The sequence below is a fragment of the Natator depressus genome, chromosome 9 (assembly GCF_965152275.1).
Source record: "Natator depressus isolate rNatDep1 chromosome 9, rNatDep2.hap1, whole genome shotgun sequence".
NCBI classification, from domain to species: Eukaryota; Metazoa; Chordata; order Testudines; family Cheloniidae; genus Natator; species Natator depressus.
In genome coordinates this window covers 282,129-309,150 of record NC_134242.1, presented here as the reverse complement: position 1 = coordinate 309,150, position 27,022 = coordinate 282,129, and the positions used below count along the sequence as shown (strand labels likewise).

Below are 27,022 nucleotides of genomic sequence, written 5' to 3'. Positions count from 1 at the left end.
AGAATCTGAAGTGCCTTCCAAAATCTGAGAGGGATGAGGTGTGGAGCATGCTTTCAGAAGTCTTAAAATAGCAACATTCCGCTGCGGAAACTACAGAACTCAAACCACCAAAAAAGAAAATCAACCTTCTGCTAGTGGCATCTGACTCAGATGATGAAAATGAACATGTGTCTGTCTGCACTGCTTTAGGTAGTTATCAGGCGGAACCCATCATCACTATGGATGCATGTCCTCTGGAATGGTGGTTGAAGCATGAAGGGACATACGAATCTTTAGCGCATCTGGCATGTAAATATCTTGCAGCACCGGCTACAACAGTTCCACGCAAACGCCTGTTCTCATTTTCAGATGACACTGTAAACAAGAAGCAGGCAACATTATCTCCTGCAAATGTAAACAGACTTGTTCGTCTAAGCGATTGGCTGAGCAAGAAATAGGACTGAGTGGACTTGTAGGCTCTAAAGTTTTACATTGTTTTAATTTTGAATGCAGGGGTTTTTTTTAACATAATTCTACATTTGTAAGTTCAACTTTCATGATAAAGAGATTGCACTACAGTACTTGTATTAGGTGAATTGAAAAATACTAGTTCTTGTGTTTTTACAGTGAAAATATTTGTAATAAAAAATAAATATAAAGTGAGGACAGTACACTTTGTATTCTGTGTTGTAATTGAAATCAATATATTCGAAAATGTAGAAAACATCCACAAATATTTAAATTATATTGTATTCTATTACTATTTAATAGTGCGAGTAATCGTGATTAATTTTTTAAATCGCGTGATTAATCGCGATTAATTTTTTTAATCTCTTGACAGCCCTACTTATTTGTAGTCTGCATTTGTTTTGCTTCATTGGATCTTGTTGTACCTTTCTCCATTAGATTGAAGAGGCCATTATCAAATATTTGTTCCCCATGTAGGTACTTTGAGACTGTTATCAGGTCACCCCTTAACCTTCTCTTTCTTAAGCTAAATAGATTGAGCTTCTTGAGTTTATCATAATAAGGTATGTTTTCTAATTCTTTAATCATTTTATGGCTCTTTTCTGAACCCTCTCCAAAGTATCAACATCCTTGTGGATTTGCTTTAATTCGCTAAGACTTTTTAAGAGCAGTTAACATTCTAATGGTATGTCTACACTATGAAATTAGGTCGATTTTATAGAAGTCTATCTTTAGAAATCGATTTTATACAGTTGATTGTGTATTTCCCCACTAAGCGCAGTAGGTCAGTGGAGTGCGTCCTCAATACCGTGGCTAGCATTGACTCATGGAGTGGTGCACTGTGGGTAGCTATCCCACAGTCCCCGCTGCCCATTGGAATTCTGAGTTAAGCTCCCAATGTTTGATGGGGCAAAAACATTGTCGTGGGTGGTTTTGGGTACATGTCGTCAGTCTCCCCTCCTTCCTTCCCTCCCTCCCTCCATGAAAGCAACGGCAAACAATCGTTTCGTGCCTTTTTTCCTGGGTTACCCGTGCAGACGCCATACCATGGCAAGCATGGAGCCCGCTCAGCTCACTGCTGCTGTTGTGAGCATTGTAAACACCTCGCACATTATCCTGCAGTATGTGCAGAATCTGGCTAGGGGATGCCAGCACAAGGACAATTATGAGGAGGACATGGACACAGATGTTCCTGAAAGCACGGGATGTGCCAATTGGGACATCATGGCGGCAGTGGGGCAGGTTGATACAGTGGAACGCCAATTCTGGGCCTGGCAAACAAGCACAGACTGGTGGGACTGCATAGTGTTGCAGGTATGGGATGATTCACAGTGGCTGCGAAACTTTTGCATGCGTAAGGCCACTTGAATGGAACTTTGTCAGTTGCTTTCCCTGCCCTGAAGCGCAGGAATACCAAGATGAGAGCTGCCCTAACAGTTGAGAAGTGAGTGGCGATAGCCCTGTGGAAGCTTGCAACACATGACTGCTACCGGTCAGTCAGGAATCAATTTGGAGTGGGCAAATCTACTGTGGCGGCTGCTGTGATCCAAGTAGCAAATGCAATCAGTGAACTTCTGCTAACAAGGGTGGTGATTCTGGGAAATGTGCAGGTCATACTGGATGGCTTTGCTGCAGTGGGGTTCCCTAACTGTGGTGGGGCGATAGACGGAACGCATATCCCTATCTTAGCACCAGACCACCTTGCTAAACAGTACATAAACCTTCTCAATGGTGCTGCAAGCTGAGGTGGATCGCAAGGGACGTTTCACCGACATCAATGTGGGATGGCCGGGAAATGTGCATGACGCACGCATCTTTAGGAACTCAGGGCTGTTCGAACAGCTGCAAGACGGGACTTACTTTCCAGACCAGAAAATTATCATTTGGGATGTTGAAATGCCAATAATTATCCTTGGGGACCCAGCCTACCCCTTGCTCCCATGGCTCATGAAGCCGTACCCAGGGAGCATGGACAGTAGTAAGGAGCAGTTCAACTATAGGCTGAGTAAGTGCAGAATGGTGGTAGAATGTGCCTTTGGACATTTAAAAGCTCGCTGGCGCTGTTTGCTGACTAGGTTAGACCTCAGCGCAACCAATATTCTCATTGTTATTGCTGCTTACTGTGTGCTCCACAATATCTGTGAGAGTAAGGGGGAGACATTTATAGTGGGGTGGGAGGTTGAGGCAAATCACCTGTCGGCCAATTTTGAGCAGCCAGACACCAGGGCCATTAGAAGAGCACAGCTAGGCACGCTGCGCATCAGAGAGGCTTTGAAAAATAGTTTCATGACTGGCCAGGCTACAGTGTGACAGTTATGTCCATTTCTCTTTGATGCAAAACCACCCCCTTTGTTGAATTTACTTCCCTGTAAGCCAATCCCGCACCCCACTTCGACCATAGCTGGCAAAGGAAATAAAGTCCGTATTGTTTTGAATCCATGCATTCTTTCTTTATTTTTTAAAAAGGGAGATCACTGACAAGGTAGCCTCGGTGGGGTCGGGGAGGAGGGAGGGACAAGGCCACATTGCTTATTGTAGCCACACTACAAATCAAAGCTGTTTGAATGACAGCCTTCTGTTGCTTGGGCCATCCTCTGGAGTGGAGTGGCTGGGTGCCTGGAGCCTCCCCCCCACGTTGTTGTGCGTCTGGGTGAGGGGGATATGGAACTTGGCAAGGAGGGCAGGCGGTTATACAATGGATGCAGCAGCAGTCTGTGCTCTTGTTGCCTTTCCTGCAGCTCCACCAGACGCCTGATCATGTCCGTTTGCTCCACCATTAGCCTCAGCATCGCCTCCTGCGTGTTCTGATCACATTCACTGTATGCTTTCCTGGCCTCTGCCACTGAATGCCTCCATGCGTTAAGCTGTGCCCTATCAGTGTGGGAGGACTGCATGAGCTCAGAAAACATGTCATCGTGAGTGCATTTTTTTGCCTTCTAATCTGCGATAACCTCAGGTACGGAGATGATATGGGGAGCATAGAAACATTTGCACCTATAGGGGGGATAAAAAGGGAGAGTAAAATATAAGATACATTTCTGAGAACAAAAGGGAGACTCTTTCACACTGAATCAAGCAATTCACAGGAGACAGCACATGTGCTTTAGGGATAAGGTCGCATTTTGCCTTTTATATTGAGCGCCTGCCGGTATGGTGAGACATCACACACGGCTGGGCAACAGAATTCAGTTTCCAGGCAGCCATGGTAAGCCAAAGGATATGCGGGGTTGGCTTCTTCCGCCTTCATAACATGTGGGAATGGTTTCAAATTGCAGCACCCTCCTTTCCCATAGCAAGCAATGTCAGTTGGGTTTGCCATTTAAAAGGAGGGGCTGTGGTTTTGGGTTGGATGTGCAGCACATCCCTCCCCCCTCCACATGGCTATTCTCCGGCGTGATCCCTTTTAGCCAAGCACAAACAGTCCAGCATGAACGGAGTCCTTTTACTGTTCCCTTACAAAAATCCCCCAATATCACTCTCCTGAAGCTGACACAGAAAGATAAAGGCTGAATGTTGCATGAATGCTACCAAAACCCAGGACCATTCACTGCCATGCTTTGTGCTGCAGTGATTCCAGACTACTTGCTACTGGCTTGGTATGGTAAAGTGTCCTACCGTGGAGAACGAAATAAGGCAGACTTCCCCAGAAACCTTCTGCAAAGGCTTTCAGAGTACCTCCAGGAGAGCTTCATGGAGATGTCCCTGGAGGATTCCCGCTCCATCCCCAGACATGTTAACAGACTTTTCCAGTAGTTGTACTGGCCACGAATGCATCCTAGTTCTTCAGGGCAAATCAAACATTAAACACAATTGCTTTTAACCCCTGTAGTGTAGTTACTAATGTTCGCTGACCAGACGTGCCTTCTCTGCCTTCAGGGTCCAGGAACCTGCCTTGGGAGGGTATTGGCTCCAGGATGATGAAAAGGTCCTGGTTGCCAGGGAGAACGGATTCTCCACTTGCCTGCTGCACATTCTCCTCTTCCTCCTCCTCCTCTTCCTCATCCACAAAATCCTCCCCCCTTGCAGGTGTCTATGGACAGTGGTGGGGTAGTGGTAGGGTTCCCCCCTAGAATGCCATGCAGCTGATCATAGAAGCAGCATGTATGGAGCTGTGACCTGGAGTGACTGTTTGCATCCTTTGTCTTTTGGTAGGCTTGCCTCAGCTTCTTAACTTTCACGCAACACTGCTGTGTGTCCCTGGTGTAGCCTCTCTCCACCATGCCCTGTGTGATTTTGGCATATATATTAGCATTTCTTCTTTTTGTTTGGAGTTCTGCCTGCACAGATTCTTCTCCCCATACAGCAATCAGATCCAGTGTTTCCCGTTCAGTCCATGCTGGAGCTCATTTGCAATTCTGGAACTGCATGGTCACCTGTGCTGCTGAGCTCACCACACTGACCAAACAGGAAATGAAATTCAAAAGTTCCCAGGGCTTTTCCTATGTACCTGGCTAGTGCATCAGAGTTGAAAGTGCTGTCTCGAGCTGTCACACTGGAGCTCTCTGGGATAGCTCCCAGAGGCCAATACCGCCAAATTGCACAACACTGCGTCTGGACTACCCCAAATTGCACAACATTGCGTCTGGACTATTTTAGCGCTACTCCCCTCACCGGGGAGGAGTACAGCAGTCGATTTGAAGAGCCCTTTAGGTCAATGGAACAGGGTTGGTTGTGCAGCCGCATTGCTTATAAAATCGACCTAATGCAGCTAAATTGGACCTAACCTTGTAGTGCAGACCAGGGCTAAGTGAACGTAGGTTCTGATAACATGTGTGTGGCTAATGTAGCCATATATAAATGTGTAATCTTGTCAGGGTTGTTTTGAATTAAGCAGGGCTCAAGCTCTTCAGGAGAGATTATTAGTTTGGTCAGCACCACTCACTTGCTTAATCTGGGGACATATCCCATCCCACTTATTTAATTTTTTTTATCATGTCTTTACTACCAAAAAAAAAAAAAAGAAGAAAAATGACAAGGGTGTGAGAGAGAGATTTTTGTAAAAATAGACGTGCACACACTGGCCAACTTGGAAATTCTGAAAACAAACTGCTCTGTTTAAAGAACCAGTTATGGTTGCTGAATGACAACAGTATATTTACCTGTCACATCATTTACAAAACCTAAGCTCTGAAAAGCAAGGAAGTAGGAAGTTAAGGACATCGTAAATCTTACACTGTCCATACAGTAAACATTCTTTATGTGTTAAAAGTGGTTTAATGCACATCAGAACACAGCAACCTTAGCACTGACATAAAACCAATCCTATTCTTTCACCAATAATTTCAGAACAAAGCAAACAGTGCAATCACTTCTGGCTGGGTGCATCAATATTTGACAGAACCCCCAATTCTCAGTGTTGGGAACGAGAAATCCAGGCCAGGCCCACCGGTGCCACAAACCCCATTGAGGGTTGTGTTCCAGTGCAATTCTGCCTCCAAAAAGTTCACTTTCATCATGCTTTCAGACTTCAGTCACGCATGCTCAGGCCTCTTGCCAGTAACAAGCATGCCTTTGCTTAGCACTTTTCCCTAGTCTGAATTTGCTAAGAAACTGTATCTATTCTCTGTACCCTTTCCCCAGCTTTGCAGGAGGGAATGATGGGAGAAATCAGAAGCCTACTATTTCTATGAGGATTATGGGGCATGGTGTACCAAGTGGGATTTCAGGAGACCCACAGTTCAGCACCACAGATCAAGGATGGCCTTCCATAGGTGGTTTTGATGTATGGATCCTCTTGATTGATAAACTGCAGCCTCAGTCCCACTCATGCATGTTCAGGTTCATCATGCCTGGCTTACAGATGCTAATGTAGTTGTATTGAGGAGCAACATGCTGCTCTTTCAGAAAACCAAGAGGATCTGCCTAGACCTAGGTGGCCATTGCATTGCCTGTGCTGATATCATACAACCTGTGGTTACCATTTGGTGAGGTGCGCACAAATTGATGGTAGTTGCCTGATGAATTACATTGATGAGCCAGTTGGAGGTTTTTGCCCACTCGGCCAGAGACTGGACATCAACATGGAAGTACATCTCTTGCAAATGTCTCTAACTAATATGTCTAGATGGTGTAGAGCTCTTGGATGTAGTAATATGATATGCAGAATCCTGGCATCTGGTGAGGTGTGCCAGCTAAGCTTGAGGCTAGAAGTATCAATGAAAAATCTATGGCCATTAGGGTTATGGACAATAAGAAGGAACGTTTTTAATATAACAGTAACCAAAGAAACCCTAGGAATGTTATACGCCTATTACTAGATAGAGATAGTAAAACTGTCAGTAATCATATAGTAAAGGCTGAAGTGTTAAATAAATATTTCTGGTCTATATTTGGAAAGAAGCTGGATGGCTTATTCACAGCTTACAGTGACAATGAATTATCTTCTATTTCAACAGTAACTATTAAACAGTGACTGCTGACATTAAACACTTAAATCTGCTGGACTGGAAAACTTGCACCCAACAGTTTTAAAATAGCAAGCAGAGGCACTCTCTCTAACGCATTGATGTTGATATTTAACAAATTTTGGAATGTTGAGAAAGTTCCAGAAGCAAAACTAATGTTGTGCCAGTATTTTAAAGAGGTAACTTGGATGACTTGGGTTACTATAGGCCAGATAGCTTGACTTCAGTCCCCAGCAAAATCATGGAAAGGCTGATACACAAAGTAGTCGGTAAAGAATAAAAGGAAGGCAGTATAATTAATGATTAAATTGATTAAAAACTGGTTAACTGACAGATCTAGAAAAGTAATTGTAAATGGGGATCATCAACCAATGGGTTGTTCCTATTGTAGTTCCTCAAGGATCTGTTTTGGCACCGTACTATTCAGTTAATGATCAGATGAATATATAAAATCACCACTGGTAAAATGTGCAGAGGACACTGTAATGGGGTCGCACTCATCTCTCACAAGCGCCCCCGGGTCAAGTGCATATGGTTGCACTCTCTCTCTGTTTGTGGTGAGTCTTCAATGACTCAGCCCTCCTGCCAAGTTATACACAATCTGTCTGTGAGATAAAAGCAACACAAATCCCTTTCGGGGATTTCGGGAAAAGTCCAACAGATGTGTCTCTCAGTTTGTCCCTGCTCCAGAATATTGCAGTGCCCCAGGGCACTGCAGTGTCTTTGCCATCTCAGAGCCTTTCTGGCCCCAGCTCTTCAGCTGGGCCACTATGGTTCCGTTCCCCTTCTGGGATGCCTCAAAGTCCAGGCCACTTTCACCAGCGGCTGGTGGGGGGAGCCAGGCTATTCCAGGTCCCAGCCCAGGGACCCTATAGATAGCAGTTGTTCGCAATGTCCCTTTAAATAAACTGTGTTGCTGCTATAATTCCCTGGGCCATTTCCCTATGGCTCCCATATGTTCTTCACCCTTACCTCAGGGCCTTGTCCTTGTGGAGTCCTAGCAGCCAGCCTGGAGCACCATCCACTCTCCTCCAGCTCGAGCAAGGAACTCGCTCTGGCCCTGCAGCTTTTCTTATACTGACCTGCTGGACCCTGATTGGCTGCTTCCCACACAGCCGCTCTAGGCAGCCTGGAGGACCTCTCTACTGCCCTTTTCTGGGGCGGGGTGTGGCAGGACCACAAGTCTTCTAGCAGAGGGCCTCACACACAAAAATGGGTGGAGTGGAAAAGAATCATGGTCTATAAAATCATGAGTGGTATGGAGAAAGTGAATAGAGAAGGAGCTATTGACCCTTTCACATAACACAAAAACCAGGATTCACCTGCTGAAATTAATAGACAACAGGTGGGGGGGGGGTAGGGGAGTAAGTTCTTCTTCACATGGAGCATAATCAACTAATGGGACTCATTGCCATGGGATGTTGTGAAGGCCAAAAATATAACTAGGTTAAAAAAACAATTAGATAAATTCATGGAGGATAGTCCCATCAATGGCATTTAGCCAACATGGTTAGGTAACATAACCCAATCTGTTGGACGTCCATAAAGCTCCTACTGCCAGAAGCATCTGGCACTGGCCATTGTCAGAGACAGGATACCGGGTTAAATGGACCGTGATGTGACCCAGTATGGTCGTTCTTATGGAATGATGACAGGTGGTAAGGTGAGTTCATTTGAAGAACGGGCATTTTAATACAGTCAAATGGAAGCAGACAGTGGCATGACAAGATCTAATGGATGGAAGATGAAGCTAGACATATTCAGACTAGAAATAAGATGAAAAATGTTTACAGTGAGTAGAGTTAACCACTGGAATAACTTACCTAAGGGTGTAGTAGTTTCTCCATCAATTAAAATCTTTAAATTAAGAACATAAGAATGTCCATACTGGATCAGACCAAAGGTCCATCTAGTCCAGTAGCCTGTCTTCCGACAGTGGCCAATGACAGGTACTTCAGAGGGAATGAACAGAACAGATAATCATCAAGTGATCCATCCCCTGTCACCCATTCCCAGCTTCTGGCAAACAGGACACCATCCCTGCCTATCCTAGGGACACCATCCCTGCCTATCCTGGCTAAAAGCCATTGATGGACCTATCCTCCATGAATTTATCGAGTTCTTTTTTGAGCCGTGTTATAGTCTTGGCCTTCACAACATCCTCTGGCAAAGACTTCCACAGGTTGACTGTGCGTTGAGTGAAGAAATACTTCCTTTTGTTTGTTTTAAACCTGCTACCTATTAATTTCATTGGTGACACCTAGTTCTTGTGTTATGAGGAGTAAATAACACATCCTTATTTATTTTCTCCACACCAGTCATGATTTTATAGACCTCGATCATATCCCCCCCCCTTAGTTGTCTCCAAGATGAAAAGTCCCAGTCTTATTAATCTGTCCTCATATGGAAGCTGTTCCATACCCCTAATCATTTTTTTTGCCCTTTTCTGAACCTTTTCCAATTACAATATATCTTTTTTTGAGATGGGGCGACCACATCTGCACACAGTATTCAACACAATATGATATTTTCTATTTTCTTATTATCTATCCCTTTCTAAATGATTTCCAACATTCTGTTCGCTTTTATGACTGCTGCTGCATATTGAGTGGATATTTTCAGAGAACTATCCACAATGACGTCAAGATCTCTTTCTTGAGTGGTAACAGCTAATTTAGACCCTATCATTTTATATGTATAGTTGGGATTATGTTTTCCAATGTGCATTACTTTGCATTTATCAACATTGAATTTCATTTGCTATTTTGTTGCCCAGTCACCCTTTGTAGCTCTTCACAGTCGGCTTTGGACGTAACTATCTTGAGTAGTTTTGTTTCATCTGCAAATTTTACAGCCTCGCTGTTTGCCCCTTTTTCGAGATCATTTATGAATATGTTGAATAGGACTGGTCCCAGTACAGACCCTTGGAGGACACCACTGTTTACGTCTCTCCATTCTGAAAATTGACCATTTATTCCTACCCTTTGTTTCCTATCTTTTAGCCAGTTGCTGATCCATGAGAGGACCTTCCTTCTTATCCCATGACAGCTTACTTTGCTTAAGAGCCTTTAGTGAGGGACCTTGTTAAAAGCTTTCTGCAAATCTCATAACACTATATCTTCTGGATCACCATTGTTCACATGCTTGTTAGTGCCCTCAAAGAATTCTAGTAGATTGGTGAGGCATGATTTCTCTTTACAAAAACCATGTTGACTCTTCCCCAACAAATCATGTGCATCTGTTTGTCTGACAATTCTGTTCTTTACTATAGTTTCAACCAGTTTGCCCAGTACTGAAGTTAGGCTTACCGGCCTATAATTGCTGGGATCGCCTCTGGAGCCCTTTTTTAAAAATTGTCGTCACATTAGCTATACTGCAGTCACCTGGTATAGAAGCTGACTTAAATGAGGTTACATATCACAGTTTGCAGTTCTGCAATTTCACATTTGAATTCCTTCAGAACTCTTGGGTGAATACCATCTGGTCCTGATGACTTATTATTAGTTTATCAATTTGTTCTAAAACCCCCTCTAATTACACCTCAGTCTGAGACAGTTCCTCAGATGTGTCACCTAAAAAGAATGCTCAGGTGTTGAAATCTCCCTTGCACCCTCAGATGTGAAGATGAATGCAAAGAATTTAGTTTCTCCGCGATGGCTTTATTGTCCTTCAGTGCTCCTTTAGCATCTTGATTGTCCAGGGGCCCCACTGGTTGTTTAGCAGGCTTCCTGCTTCTGATGTACTTAATAATCTTTTTGCTGTTACTTTTTGAGTCTTTGGCTAGCTGTTCTTCAAATTCTTTGTTGGCCTTCCTAATTATATTTCAGAGTAGCAGCCGTGTTAGTCTGTATTTGCAAAAAGAAAAGGAGTACTTGTGGCACCTTAGAGACTAACAAATTTATTTGAGCATAAGCTTTCCGATGAAGTGAGCTGTAGCTCATGAAAGCTTATGCTCAAATAAATTTGTTAGTCTCTAAGGTGCCACAAGTACTCCTTTTCTTTTTCCTAATTACATTGTTACACTTAATTTGCCAGAGTTCATGCTCCTTTCTATTTTCCTTAATAGGATTTAACTTACACTTTAAAAGGATGCTTTTTGTCTCTCACTTCTTCTTTTACTTTGCTGTTTAGTTATGGTGGAACTTTTTTGGTTCTCTGTTTTTTAATTTGGGGTATACATTTAAGTTGAGCCTCTGTTATGGTGTCTTTAAAATGTTTCCATGCAGCTTGCAGGGATTTCACTTTTGGCACAGCATCTTTTAATTTCTGTTGAACTAACTTCCTCATTTTTGTGTAGTCCCCCTTTCTGAAATTAAATGCTATCATGGTGAGCTACTGTGGTGTTTTCCCCACCACAGGGATGTTAAATTTCATTATATTATGGTCACTATTACCAAGCCGTTCAGCTATATTCACCTCTTAGACCTGATCCTGTGCTCCATTTAGGACTAAATCAAGAATTGCCTCTCCTCTTATGGGCTCCAGGACTAGCTGCTCCAAGAAGCAATCATTTAAGCAGTCATTTAAGGTATCTCGGCATCCCATCCTGAGGTGACATAGCCAGTCAGTATGGGGGTAACTGAAATCCTCCATTTTTATTGAGTTTTTTATTTTTAGAGCCTCTCTAATCTCCCTGAGCATTTCACAGTCACTATCACCATCCTGGACAGGGAGTTGGTAGTATATCCCTACTGCTGTATTCTTATTATTTGAGCATGGAATTACTATCCATAGAGATTCTGTGGTACAGTTTGGTTCATTTAAAATTTTTACTTCATTTGATTTTGTGCTTTCTTTCACATATAGTGCCTCTCCCCCACCAGCACGACCTGTTCTGTCTTTCCGATATATTTTGTACCCGGATATTACTGTGTCCCATTGATTATCCTCATTTCACCAAGTTTTTGTGATGCTTATTATATTAATATCCTCATTTAATACGAGGCACTCTAGTTCATCCATCTTCTTATTTAGACTTCTAGCATTTGTATATAAGCATTTTAAAAACTTGTCACTTTTTAGCTGTCTGCCATTACATGATGTAATTGAATGGGACTTTTTTTCATTTGACTGTTTCTCATCAGATCCTACCTGTATTTTATCTTCCATCCTCTCCTCCTTACTGGGACATAGAGAATCTCCAGTAATAGATCCTTCCCTAAGGGATGTCTCTGTCTGAACCACATGCTTCTCCATACCTGTCGGCTTTCCTCCAGCCCTTAGTTTAAAAACTGCTCTACAACCTTTTTAATTTTAAGTGCCAGCAATCTGGTTCCATTTTGGTTTAGGTGAAGCCCATCCTTCTTGTGTAGGCTCCCCCTTTCTCAAAAGTTTCCCCAGTTTCTAATCAAAACCCCTCCTCCCTACATCATCATCTCATCTACGCATTGAGACCCTGCAGTTCTGCCTGTCTAACTGGCCCTGCATGTGTAACTGGAAGCATTTCAGAGAATGATACCATGGAGGTCTTGGACTTCAATCTCTTACCTAGCAGAATAAGATTGTATGTTTTTCTAACAGCTGTGCTATAGCTCAGTCAGAGTGAATGTGCTTGATGCAGAAATCACTGCATGAGTGTCTCTGGCCTGCACTAGGCAGGAGGTCAGACTAGATGATCATAATAGGCCCTTCACACCTTAAAAATCTATGAATCTGTAAATATGTGGCAGCCGGTGCTGGCAGCATGGATGAGATTTTCACACAGTGGACATAAAATGAATATGGGGGTGATTGGTGCTCCCATTCCCACAGATGTCAGGAGCTGGACTAATTCCCCTTCCTTTTCTTGTGAATATGGCATCAGCTTCACCAGAGGAGGAGGCTGGATTTGCAGAGACCTACAGGTACTTGCACAAGGTCCAGGAATTGCCTCATGCAGTGGCTGTGCAGGATACCATGGTTTTGTTTAGGTCTGGGAATCAGGTTAGCCCAGGTGGGCCTAGGAAATGTTAGGATGCTCTGGATCTATGTACTGAAAGGGTGGGAAACTGGTGACAGCCTGCAGTAGCAGTGGTCTTAAATCCCCACCTCTTTTCACTGCTACCAGGACAGGTTGCTTTTAGATCTTAGGTTCAATAAAGTTATAGCCACTTTGCCAAAAAAGATAATTCCTGTCCTCACTGGTGCTTATTATTTGCAATGCTTGAGGTTTAAAAAATAAATGCATAAATAAAAAAGACTGTTTGCAGTTATAGTCAAGCAAATTGACAATTATTTGACTTACTCATTTACATATGGGAGGAAGCAATATGGGAAATTTGCATTAATCTGCTTAGCTTCCATGGTGGCACAGTATCCTAAACCTGAGGCATTTTAAATAAACTATTAGACTGAAGAGAAACATACATTTGTTTTTAAAACAACCCCCTATAATACTATGTTTTACATTTGCACAAGTACTTTTACATTTTTTTAAATCACCTAAACACTTCTTTTATTTTAAGCTTATTCTCAGCCAGTGGATAACCATATCAGTCCAGCTACTTACTTGGGACAATCTTTGCCACCATCATCACCAGGAAGATATTCCCCAATTCCCAAGGGAATGGTTGGAGATGAGGAAATTACCAGGTAAGGAGTGGTTAATCCAACTTTAATTGATGAGTTCAGGTTAGTTAATCAGGAAAGTTAACATTTTATGTGTAAATGATCAAAATGTCAGTGTGTGATGTTTCAAGAAATAAATGTAAATCTAAAAATATTTTTAATACTAGAGAATATTTCCATAAGACCTATAAACTGTTTTGCTGATTTATTCTAGTTGTGCTCACTAATGCTGCTATGGTTGTGGCCATACTGATTGCATTCAGCCTAAAGTATACAAGGTCCCCCTCTCCAAACTGGATCAGATACTGTGCCCACTCAGTATGTGGGTTCCACTATGGAATTAAGATGGCACTGCTTTTAGTGTACCATTCACTCTGCTGCATTGCCAAGTCACTTAGTGAGCTGATTGAATTTCTCACTATATTGGCATTGGAAACGCAAAGACTGATTATGTTGAATTTGCATGTAGATGATGAATTTTCTGAAGCAGCTCAGGATTTCGTGGCCATCATGACAACTATGGGGTTATCTCAGATAGGTACTGGCTCAACTCAGATTTGGGTTTGGGGTTGGAACTGGAGGCTTGGCGGTTGGTTGCTTGGTTGATTGTATTACCGTAGCACCTGGGCACTGGATAAACACAGAACAAAAAGATAGTCACTGTCCCTAGAAAGCTTACATTTGTCATAAAGTGATTGTTCCCTCTCGTGGTTTGAGGTTGGGGTTCATCTCTCCTGTCAGGGTGAGGGAGCTGTTCTAATGGTCTACCCTCAAAGATTAAGGGGCCAAAAAGGTTCCAGAGGGTTCTTAGGGTGAATCTTGTTCTACCAACAGCGTTTTTCAAATACGGCCATCACGGGCTTTTCTTGCAGCCACAGCCTCCTGGGGAGAAGTTGCAGCCCCGCCGGGGTCGCCTGAAGGGGTTGGGCCCCGCTCCCCTCTGGAGCCACAAACACCAGAGGAGCAGACAGCCAATATGAGTTCCCCACCTTCCCGGAGGTCATGGGGCTCAGGCTTCTGGCTTCAGCCCTGCGGGGCCTAGGCAGCAGGCTCTGGGCTTTCAAGCACAGCAGCGGGCTCCGGGCTCACCACCCCCCGATCACCCCCAGTCCCTGCTGCCTCCCTACCCACCTCCCCATCCAAGACTTAATTTGTCACCCAGCTTGACAGGGCTGAGTAAGTCTACTGTAAAAAGTGATATTTGTATGTTTGTTAATATCACTTTTCACTGCCTCCCAGCTAGCTAGCAAGTCTGCTGCTGCAAAAACTGATATTAACAAACATTCAAATATCACTTTTCACAGCAGCAGACTTACTAGCTAGCAAGTATTAAAAAAAACCGCAACCAAAAAAGCAAAAGAAACAACAACAACAAAAGACAAGAACATGCAAAGCACCTTATTTGTGTTTCTGTTCTGTTTAGGTCCACTAAAGAATAGAAACAACTGTACATTATTTTTATTATGGAAAAAAAAAAACCTAATAAAGCAACCAGTATGATTTGGGCATGTGCATATTTATTTGTTTTTCCTAAAGTTAATTAAGTATTTTAGGAAAAATTGTCATAGCAGCCACCATCAAGAGTTGGTGGCCGCACTCTGAGGCCATCAAAAAATTTGTTGTGAGAACCCCTAACAGTCCAGTCCCTCAACAGTTTGGTAGAATATTATTGTACTTTTCTATCCTGCAGCTTTGAAGAAGTGGCCTGTAGATGCCCTCTTTGCCAACATCATTTTCACAGGTCACCCTGGTGTACAGATGATATACAACAAATGAGGGAAGAGGGAAGAGGGCTGGTACACTGGTGGTGGAAATGTCATGCAGAGGCTGAACAGCTGCACCATAAATATTTTTAACTTTTATGTTGTGGCTGTGCAGAAGGCAAAGAAAAAGTTATTTTTCTCCAACACAGAAGCTGCAAAAGCTCAGGCAGCAGATTTGTTTCAGGTGGCAGGACTAGTAAATCCTGACTGTCTCAGGATACTGGGCTAGATTGACCTTTAGTCTGACCCAATATGGCCGCGCTTATGTTCTTAAAAAGAAGGGAACTTGCTTCCTCCTTGTTTGCAAATAGCCTGAATTTGGTGACCTTCCAGGCACACTGCAAAAAACATCTTTGTAGTAGGGTTTTTGGAGAAGGTGTGTTTAAGGTGTGCTTCCTCAATAATGAAGACGTTGGAAGGAACTTTTGTAGATGGCTGGCTGAGCTTCTGCTGAATTAATCATTTAATGCTGCTGATACTTAAATTGTATTCATGTGTGTAAGAGCACCTAGAGCCTTAGATAGGTCTATCTGCAGTTTTAAAAATTGAAATAAATAAATATATAATTACGGATCATTCATTGCGGACTGTACAAGTCCTTGATCTTAGGGATTAGTAATTTCCTCATACAAAAATTACTCTAAAGTGAGACTCAGTATACGTGGTCTTAGGCTAGGTGCAGTTTTTACACATTGATTTACAAAATGATTTATTTCTTGAAATTTTAAAAAATAAATGAGGGACACTTACTAAAAAAATTAGGTTTATTCCCTTCCAAGTTGCAGAATTCAGAAATATTTTTTGTTTTACTTCTTTATGGCAGATTTCCATTAGAGACCTTTTAACTGGACTTTGACCTCTTTTTGTTAAAGGGAAAAAGTTCCCTTTCTACTGCAACAGATTATAGACATTTACACACAGATTTGTTCTATTAGTTTAAACCAGAGTGGTATATAGACATTTCCCTGCCTGCATATGAATTACATATATCTACTCATAACTGATTTAATAATAAAAATACTCATAATTTTCATACCATTTCTGGGCAGTTTAACCACCTTTAGTTACTCTAGTTCCAAACTTTTTAAAGAAACAGGCACAATCCACTTGACATCTAGCAGTTTCCGAAAATGAGTTAAAAGTCGTTTCAGATACCTCAGTTATAATTTTTACAATCACATTTTCCTATTTTAAATGTTGTTCTCTCCCCTGTTGCTAAATGAAACAACACTAAAAACAGTGAAACTGACTACACCGAAAGTGCTAGACTAGCACTATACAGCATAAGTGTAGCAAATGTTAAACAGATTAAGAACTGACTGGCAAATCTCAAAAATTAGTTGTCAGTGGGGAATCATCATCAAATGAAGGGGGTTTCTATTGAGGTTTGTTGTAATAATTTGGAAATTAATACAACAGGTTTTTCAGGGCATGGTTCTAGGCTTGACTTCCACCTTCTCTGTATGTGTATATATATATATGTTCTTACTATATGTTCCATTCTGTGCATCCGATGAAGTGGGCTGTAGCCCACGAAAGCTTATGCTCTAATTAATTTGTTCGTCTCTAAGGTGCCACAAGTACTCCTGTTCTTTTTGCGGATACAGACTAACACGGCTGCTACTCTGAAACCTGTAATTTTTCTTTTTCTAAAAGGGCCATTTAAAAGTGAATGTTGAGCTCTCATTCTATTTACTGAAAAATTCTCAACTTACGAAGTTGAATAAGAATTTTACTATAGCTTCTGCCGTTTCAGTTGCCTGAAATATGTAAAAAACTGCATGATCTGATTGAACAGACACACAAAAGATTTGTTCCACCCTTGAAAAATGCTTGGAACACATCCATGTGCAGCTCTTAAATTGGGCCTCTATGAGAGTGAGCACAAGCACAGTAGTAGCTATTACTAGTTGTGCTCAGTGTATAACCTTTTTATGTCATGAAATTGCCTAAAAATTAGATTTGACTATACTATATAGCTGCCACTATATTTTGATGAGTCTGCAGCTTGTAAATCGCATAAATTTTTATCCTCTTATAGATACATCATTACTCCCAAACAAATATATTCAAATATTTGCAAAGGGAAAAACTGAAGTATACATCTGTAATAGCCATTGTTTAAATTAAAATTGTTTTAAATTGTTGATGTATCTCATAAGAGATTTAGTAAATGGTGCCATGCTGAAATAGAATGCATTGGGTGAAATAGTGATCCAATTGAAGTCAAAGGTAAAACTCTCCTTGACTTCAGTAGGGCCAGCATTTCACCCTCTGGGGTTTTTTTTTGTTTTTGTTTTTTGTTTTTTGATGTATGAAATAAATATCCCTTAAGATTTTTTTCCTGGGGACATTATTTCAGTTTTTTTCACTTAAAATTGTTACATCAGATCATACTTTGAAAATGAAAACATATATTTATTTAAAAGTAGGAGGGTCATTGGCAACCATCGATCCAAACTGGACCATGATATACATGTAAGAGGTTTAATCAGGTGCCTGATGAATCCACTTATGGCTGACGAGCCCAATTCGAGAGCGACATAGCTTGTTAAAAATTTCACAGATCTATATGTTGTCTGAGTTATAGTCCAAGATTACAGCACGCTGCTTTCTGCTTTCTTGCTTTGCTCCAGTCCTCTGGATTAAAGCCACTTCATGTTGAGCTGCACCCAGTGCCAGATATTCCCTCCAAATTGGACAGGATTCTGCGCGCTCTTCTCAGCTTTCTGTATTGACACTGAATGACTTCATATCATTTTTGCACATTTTGTGGTGGTACAATAAAGGGCAACCCCACTTTCTAGAACCGTCTCGAATCTCACTGTACAAAATATTCTTGAGCATATGGTCTCCTCCCATTCTGCTGACATGACTGAGCCATTACAACCTGCTCTTCTTGATAGTGGTTTCTAATTGTGTTCGTCCTGCGCACTCCAGCACCTCTGTGTTTGGTATTTTGTCTTTCCACTTTATTTTCAGACTCTTACTCAGGCATTTTCTGTAGTATCTGGCTGGTGAAACTTGCCCATATGCTCAGGGTTTAGCTGATCGCCATATTTGGGGTCGGGAAGGAATTTTCCTCCAGGGCAGATTGGAAAAGGCCCTAGAGGTTTTTTGCCTTCCTCTGTAGCATGGGGCACGGGTCACTTGCTGGAGGATTCTCTGCTCCTTGAAGTCTTTAAACCACGATTTGAGGACTTCAGTAGCTCAGACATAGGTGAGAGGTTTTTCGCAGGAGTGGGTGGGTGAAATTCTGTGGCCTGCGTTGTGCAGGAGGTCAGACTAGATGATCATAATGGTCCCTTCTGACCTTAGTATCTATGAATCTCATGTGGAAGCTATTCAGTCTCCTGATGCGCCTAGCATATGTAGTCCATGTTTCTGAACCATAAAGCAGGGATGACAGCACAAAAGTCTCGCAGATTCACATCTTCACCGTAGTCGATAGTTTGCTGTTATTCCATGCACATCTCTGTAATAGCCCGAAATTCTTAAGCTGCTTTTCCGATTCTGTGAGTCGGTTTAGTCTGAAGGTCAAGATTCCTGCTAATCGTAGAACCCAAGTAGCCAAAGCTGTCGATGACACCAAGAGATTTACCCTCCAGAGTGACGTCAGAGACTGGTTCTTCCGCCCCTTGGTACATGATCACAGTCTTCTTGAAACTAATTCTCAACCCAAAGCTCTTGCATGATGCAGAAAATCTACCCAAGAGATTTTGCAGGGAAGATTAGCTATGGGCAACTAAGGCCACATCACCCACAAACAGGAAAACACTCAGAACCAGCTCTTTCACCTTGATTTTCGCTCTAAACCTTGCGATGTTGAACAAGCCTCCATCTAGTCTGGTTCAAAGATAAATGCCATTATTGCTGTCCTTAAATGTATGAAGAAGCAGGAATGAAAAGTAGGAGTAATGTGTAGGTAAAGGCATACAGTAGTGTTCAGTGATGTCAGTATGAAACAGTTAGCTGATTAACTTTTGACAGTTGTAAAATCTTGTTAACTGGTTGGCATATAAAGGAGGCTTTTCTATATGGCTCTGAGTCAGTCCTGTATTGTGAAGTATGTTGCTGTAGGGAGTAGTTTGTAGCTTTTGATATTGTATTCTACATACATGTATGCTATGGATAATAAAAATGTATATGGCCTATAGCCATTCCTTCCATTTCTCTCTAAAGTACCTACATACACTCAGGTTCAGAACTTCTTATACAAAGAGGAAAATTGACAATAGCAAACCTTTGTGGATTTCTGATTTATCAAACAGTCCCGAATTGTAGGTAGCAGGCTTAACACCACCACCCCTCTTTTGATACCATACCTAACCTGCAGATCGTGTTTGATATTTGTCCATGTTTCTCTATACATTTGTCCTCCTAGTGAACCAGCACTTAGAGTCCAAAGTAATGGTTGCCTTTATAAATCCCTAAAATAGAATCATACTGAAGACCTACTTTCTTCTCTTCACCACTAAAAGCTAGGAAAAAATAAAGTTCTCTTTCTTACTTGGGTTTGCTTAATGAGAAGACATACTTTTTTAAGAATCTTACTCCAGCATTTTGCCTAGGCCAAAAATCAAGGATTCACAAAGTCATATGGAGCTCCTACAGAGAGGGATTTAGATAAGTGAAACACAAGTAGGTGCTGCATACAAAGCCACATTCAACTTTGTGGTACCTACTCAGTATGCCTTTGTAATCCCAACAAGAGAGTTCTCTACAGAGGCAGGAATCTGATTGAAGGTGAGTGGTGGAGAGGAGTCTGGTGGCTCAACAATGAGTCGGTACAGGGGTCTAGGCAAGGAGAAAGTATGTATTTTACAGATCGAGAATCCTGGAAAGATACTGAAAAACAGGAGACAAGAACCTCGACATAGAAAAATACAGCTTGTTTTTGGCTCATCATTTCAATGGAACTCTACAAAGACACAGAAATGTTTAGAGACTAGTTATTTAGTGCACTCTAGTGATCATTTGAATGTAGTGCAGAATTTTTCCACTTAAATATTAGAAAATTCATACTATCATAGAACTGCAGGGATGGAAGGGACTTCCAGAGGTCATCTAGTCTGGCCCCATACGCTGAGCTGGACCAAGTATACCTAGACCATCCCTGACAGGTGTTTCTCACCTATGCTTAAATTCCTTGTCTTCTACTGAAATTCTTCATTGCCTTGCTACTGTATTCACTGGCAGCAGTAAGACTAAGACCATGACTACATTAGAAAGTTTTGCTAGTAGTATTTGTGCTGGCATTCAGCTGCTGATGTTGCAGTTTCGCGATAGTGTGTGCATACATGGCTGCCTTTGCCAGTGCAAAGCATTCTCACAGCAAAAGACACGCTGCATTATGTAGGCATCTCAGTGTACCCTGCACCACCGTCCAGCACATTGCCTTCTGGGATATATTTTGCAGTGTGTTGGGGGATACTAGCACTTCTCTCAGGAAATTGTGGGAGAATTGGGGTCAAATTCCCACAGTCCCCTCATGTCCATCCCATCATATTTTTGCACAATTTTTAAAAAATTCCCACAGTCCTTCATGCCGCTTCATGAATACTGAACAGATCAGCTGAGTCATCTTCAGCAAAAAGAAAGAAATGGATATTGGTTGACATTTAGCGAAACAGGAGAGGTATATAATTAGTACTTACTATTTACAACATAGTTTATAAAAAGAAAAGGAGGACTTATGGCACCTCAGAGCCTAACAAATTTATTTGAGCATAAGCTTTCATGAGCTACAGCTCACTTCACCGGATGCATTCAGTGGAAAATACAGTGGGGAGATTTATATACATAGAGAACATGAAACAATGGGTGTTACCATACACACTGTAAGGAGAGTGATCACTTAAGGTGAGCTATTACCGGGGGGTGGAGGGGGGGCGGGGGGAGACCTTTTGTAGTGATAATCAAGGTGGGCCATTTCCAGCAGTTGACAAGAACATCTGAGGAACAGTGGGGGGTGGAGGGGGAATAAACAAGGGGAAATAGTTTTTACTTTGTGTAATGACCCATCCACTCCCAGTCTCTATTCAAGCCTAAGTTAATTGTATCCAGTTTGCAAATTAATTCCAATTCAGCAGTCTCTCGTTGGAGTCTGTTTGAAGTTTTTTTGTTGAAAAATTGCAACTTTTAGGTCTGTAATCGAGTGACCAAAGAGATTGAAGTGTTCTCCAACTGGTTTTTGGATGTTATAATTCTTGATGTCTGATTTGTGTCCATTTATTCTTTTACGTACAGACTGTCCAGTTTGGCCAACGTACATGGCAGAGGGGCATTTCTGGCACATGATGGCATATATCATGAGGTGCAGGTGAACGAGCCTCTGATAAGTGTGGCTGATGTGATTAGGCCCTATGATGGTGTCCCCTGAATAGATATGTGGACACAGTTGGCAACGGGCTTTGTTGCAAGGATAGGTTCCTGGGTTAGTGGTTCTGTTGTGTGGTGTGTGGTTGCTGGTGAGTATTTGCTTCAGGTTGGGGGGCTGTCTGTAAGCAAAGACTGGCCTGTCTCCCAAGATCTGTGAGAGTGATGAGTCATGCTTCAGGATAGATTGTACATCCTTGATGATGCGTTGGAGAGGTTTTAGTTGGGGGCTGAAGGTGACGGCTAGTGGCGTTATGTTATTTTCTTTGTTGGGCCTGTCCAATAGTAGGTGACTTCTGGGTACTCTTCTGGCTCTGTCAGTCTGTTTCTTCACTTCCGCAGGTGGGTATTGTAGTTGTAAGAATGCTTGATAGAGATCTTGTTTGTCTGTGTCTGAGGGGTTGGAGCAAATGCGGTTGTATCGTAGAGCTTGGCTGTAGACAATGGATCGTGTGCTGTGGTCTGGATGAAAGCTGGAGGCATGTAGGTAGGAATAGCGGTCAGTAGGTTTCCGGTATAGGGTGGTGTTTATGTGACCATCGCTTATTAGCACCGTAGTGTCCAGGAAGTGGATCTCTTGTGTGGACTGGTCCAGACTGAGGTTGATGGTGGGATGGAAATTGTTGAAATCATGGTGGAATTCCTCAAGGGCTTCTTTTCCATGGGTCCAGATGATGATGATATCATCAGTGTAGCACAAGTAGAGGAGGGGCATTAGGGGACGAGAGCTGAGGAAGCATTGTTGTCAGTCAGCCGTAAAAATGTTGGCATACTGTGGGGCCATGCGGGTACCCGTAGCAGTGCCGCTGATTTGAAGGTATACATTGTCCGCAAATGTAAAATAGTTATGGGTAAGGACAAAGTTCAGCCACCAGTTTCCAATCCCACCATCAACCTCAGCCTGGACCAGTCCACACAAGAGATCCACTTCCCGGACACTATGGAGAAACAGATTGACAGAGCCAGAAGGGTATCTACAACCTATCCTGAAGGACGACCCATCACTCTCACAGCCCACTTCATAGGATGCATAGAATGGAACATATAGTAAGAAGATATTTATATACACATACACATATACACACACACTGTGACAGAGTTGGGCCATATGGTTAAACGAGAGTAATAGAAAGCAGATATATTAGCCCCAGGTGAAGTAGGTCCCTTTTCCCTCAGTGAGGTAACAGGGAAGGTTCCTGAAGAATCAGGAACCTTCTGGAGACAATTAAGACAGACAGGCTGATTAGAACACCTGCAGCCAATCAAGAAGCTGTTAGAATCAATTAAGGCAGGCTAATCAGGGCACCTGGGTTTAAAAAGGAGCTCACTTCAGTTTGTGGTGCGCGTCTGAGGAGCGGGGAGCAAGAGGCACTCGGAGCTGAGAGTGAGAACGTGGACTGTTGGAGGACTGAGGAGTACAAGTATTATCAGACACCAGGAGGAAGGTCCTATGGTGAGAATAAACAAGGTGTTGGGAGGAGGCCATGGGGAAGCATCCCAGGGAGTTGTAGCTGTCACACAGCTGTTCCAGGAGGCACTCTAGACAGCTGCATTCCACAGGGCTGGAACCCAGACTAGAGGGCATGCCCGGGTTCCCCCCAAACCTCCCAACTCCTGGTCAGACACAGGAGGAGTCGACCTGGACTGTGGGTTCAGAAAAATGGCCAAGCTGAGGGCTGCCATGAAGCTTCAAGGCGAGCAAATCCGCCAATAAGCGCAAGACCCACCAAGGTAGAGGAGGAACTTGGTCACAATACCCACAGAGAAGGTGGAAGTTGCCATACAAACTGTAAGAGGCTAATGAATTAAGATGAGCTATTATCAGCAGGAGAAAAAAACTTTTGTAGTGACAATCAAGATGGCCCATTTAGACAGTTGACAAGAAGGTGTGAGGGAAAGTCATGCCTGACTAATCTAATTGCCTTCTGTGATGAGATAACTGGTTCTGTGGATGAAGGGAAAGCAGAGGACGTGTTATTTCTTGACTTTAGCAAAGCTTTTGACACGGTCTCCCACAGTATTCTTGTCAGCAAGTTAAAGTAGTATGGGCTGGATAGATGCACTACAAGGTGGGTAGAAAGTTGGCTAGATTGTCGGGCTCAACGGGTAGCGATCAATGGCTCCATGTCTAGTTTGCAGCCAGTATCTAGCGGAGTGCCCTAAGGGTCGGTCCTCGGGCCGGTTTTGTTCAATATCTTCATTAATGATCTGGAGGATGGTGTGGATTGCACCTTCAGCAAGTTTGCGGATGACAGTAAACTGGGAGGAGTAGGGATAGGATATAGAGGGCCGTAGACAAATTAGAGGATTGGGCCAAAAGAAATCTGATGAGGTTCAACCAGGGCAAGTGCGAAGTCATGCACTTAGGACGGAAGAATCTAATGCACCGCTACAGACAAGGGACCAAATGGCTAGGCAGCAGTTCTGCAGAAAAGGACCTAGGGGTTACAGTGGACGAGAAGCTGGATATGAGTCAGCAGTGTGCTGTTGTTGCCAAGAAGGCCAATGGCATTTTGGGATGTATAAGTAGGGGCGTTGCCAGCAGATCGAGGGACGTGATCGTTCCCCTCTAGTCGACATTGGTGAGGCCTCATATGGAGTACTGTGTCCAGTTTTGGGCCCCACACTACAAGAAGGATGTGGAAAAATTGGAGAGAGTCTAGCAAAGGGCAACAAAAATGATTAGGGGTCTGGAACACATGACTTACGAGGAGAGGCTGAGGGAACTGGGATTGTTTAGTCTGCGGAAGAGAAGAATGAGGGGGGATTTGATAGCTGCTTTTAACTACCTGAAAGGTGGATCCAAAGAGGATGGATCTAGACTGTTCTCAGTGATAGCAGATGACAGGACAAGGAGTAATGGTCTCAAGTTGCAGTGGGGGAGGTTGGATGTTAGGAAAAACTTTTTCACTAGGAGGGTGGTGAAACACTGGAATGGATTACCTAGGGAGGTGGTGGAATCCCCTTCCTTGGAAGTTTTTAAGGTCAGGCTTGACAAAGCCCTGGGTGGGATGATTTAGTTGGGGATTGGTCCTGCTCTGGGCAGGGGGTTGGACTAGATGACCTCCAGAGGTCCCTTCCAACTCTGATATTCTATGATTCTATGATACTTAACATAGGGAAATAGATTCAATATGTGTAATGACCCAGCCACTCACAGTCTCTATTCAAGTTAATGATATCTAGTTTGCATATTAAATCAAGCTCAGCAGTTTCTTATTGGAGTCTGTTTTTGAAGATTTTCTGTTGCAAAATTGCCACCCTTAAATCTTCTACTGAGTGGCCAGAGAGGTTGAAGTGTTCTCCTACCAGTTTTTGAATGTTATGATTCCTGATGTCAGATTTGTGTCCATTTATTCTTTTGCGTAGAGACTGTCCTGTTTGGCCTCTCACCTTCTTGTCAACTGTCTAAATGGGCCATCTTGATTATCACTACGAAAGTTTTTTTCTCCTGCTGATAATAGTTCATCTTAATTCATTAGCCTCTTACAGTTTGCATGGCAACTTCCACCTTCTCTGTAAGTATACAAATATATCTTCTTACTATATGTTCCATTCTGTGCATCCGATGAAGTGGGCTGTAGCCTACGAAAGCTTATGCTCTAATAAGTTTGTTCGTCTCTAAGGTGCCACAAGTACTCCTGTTCTTTTTGCGGATACAGACTAACACGGCTGCTACTCTGAAACCTGTTCTGTTGTGTTAATTTTGTTGGAATAAATGGGCACAGAGAGTCAAAAGTGTTAACATGACATGTCACTGTATAGCACTAAACGATTAAACTAAGTTAAAGGTTTCATTTCAAGTACATAGACTTTGGCCTGCTTAATCCTATGAAAATAACACCATTACGTTTTTTTTAAGCTTTTATTAAAGATCCAGAAAAAGAAGGAAAAACAGTTGAGGCATCTGAAATATAAAATATTAACTCAGACTTTCATTTTAATACTGTTCCTTCCCCCCCCCCCCCCCACACACACACATTTGGCAGTCTTTTAGATGGCATTAAAATGGTAATAACTGTTCTTTTGGGGAAAAGGAGAGGTTAACTGAGATGGTTGGTTGGAGCTGCTGCTGCTGTTAGAGTCCAGTCTTGCTTTCTTGAAGGCAAAACAAGACACACACACACAAAAGGAGACAGAAAAGAACAGCAAAAATACAAAATCCAGCTTCTGTCTTTGGTGCTGACATTTACTTGCATCCTCCCTATTGGAGAAACACAGACACAGCACATACTTTTATCAGTCACTCCAAGATGTGGCAAATTTGTAACAGAATCAGGCTGTTTAGGACATTGCTTTTCGCTACCTCACAGGCCATGGGTTCTCAGCAGTGTTACAAAATGTGAAGTTTTGGCCAGCTAAGCCAGACTCTTACTACACAGAAGAGAAAAGAGCAATAGGAAAGAGAAAAAATAACATGGGGATGGAAAATGATGTATGACAGAAGCGGTGACAGCAGAAACCTAAATCTCACATTCCAGGCGATGATTGGGATTGAGCCAGAACCAGTGGAGGTGTTGTCGTTAAGGACGCTCTTTCTGGCTTGTTCTAGTCAGGACATCTCTGAGGCTCAGGAAGGTGAAGGTGACAGTGACAGGTGCATCCTGGGGTCCCAAGAGATGGTAAAGCTTGCACCTTCCAGTTCACCTATCTTTTAGCCCAACTGCTTAACTTATTTGATCCTTCTCCTGAAGTCTCTTTTTTTAAGGACCCTAAAAGGGAATGATTGGTGGAATAGCCCATTCCCTCATAGTCCACCAGTATGTCTAATGTCCAACACACCACTTTTGGTACATTGATCTCAGATCCCACACTCCTCTCATTTACCAGACATGATGTTAATGTAAGTGGGGGAATAGTCCCACTATTGTGGGGAACTTTCCTGGCTTCTGCATCACCCCGGCGAAGTGGGCTAGCAATAGGATCTGAGGTACTCTCTCTGCACTGGGCACTTCTCTGACCCACTGACCATTACATACAATTTAAAGCAAATGCAAGTTATTTAATCAACAATTAATTTTAAAAAGAATAAGGAAAAATGGGAAAGGTTAAAGGAAACACATCAACCCGCTCTGTGGCAGGGAACATCACAAACAGTGTCTCTGGAATGTCAGGGCAGTTCACAGTCTGTTCCTTGTAAGTCCCAGGACATTTGCTCTGGTGGTGGCCTCACGCTCTCAGGCTCTAAGTGGTAAGGACCCTTCTTCCCAGTGTCGCCCCCGCCCTGGCAGGGTTACGATCCAATCGTGGCCTGCAGAGAGTCTTGGCTGAGGCGTCTCCCTGTGTTGGGCCCACTGCCCAGGGTCCCCCTCACCCTCCCCAGCTGCTCACCGCACCCAGCTCCGGACTGCTCCAGCCCCAGCTCCACCACTCTGTCTCAACACGGCTGTTGCTGCTGCTCTGCCTCCAGCTCCCTGGGCTGCTTCTTTGGCCCCTCTGGCTCTGGTTGCTACAGCTCTGCTCCCAAGACAGGTCTGCTCTGCA

At 42.9% G+C, this 27,022-nt stretch overlaps 1 protein-coding gene across 36 annotated transcripts in view; it reads left to right on the top strand.

Annotated features, from left to right (window-relative positions):
- DLG1 (discs large MAGUK scaffold protein 1) overlaps positions 1-27,022 on the top strand; it is a 428,909-nt gene that overhangs the window by 289,970 nt on the left and 111,917 nt on the right. For 35 of the 36 annotated variants that reach the window (XM_074963286.1, XM_074963276.1, XM_074963269.1 and 32 more), the window contains one exon: positions 13,295-13,421. In XM_074963286.1, coding sequence (XP_074819387.1) covers positions 13,295-13,421 — 127 coding nt within the window. Of the gene's footprint in view, positions 1-3,343; positions 3,363-13,294; positions 13,422-27,022 lie in introns of those variants that run through there. The other variant, XM_074963302.1, reaches the window with a different exon arrangement.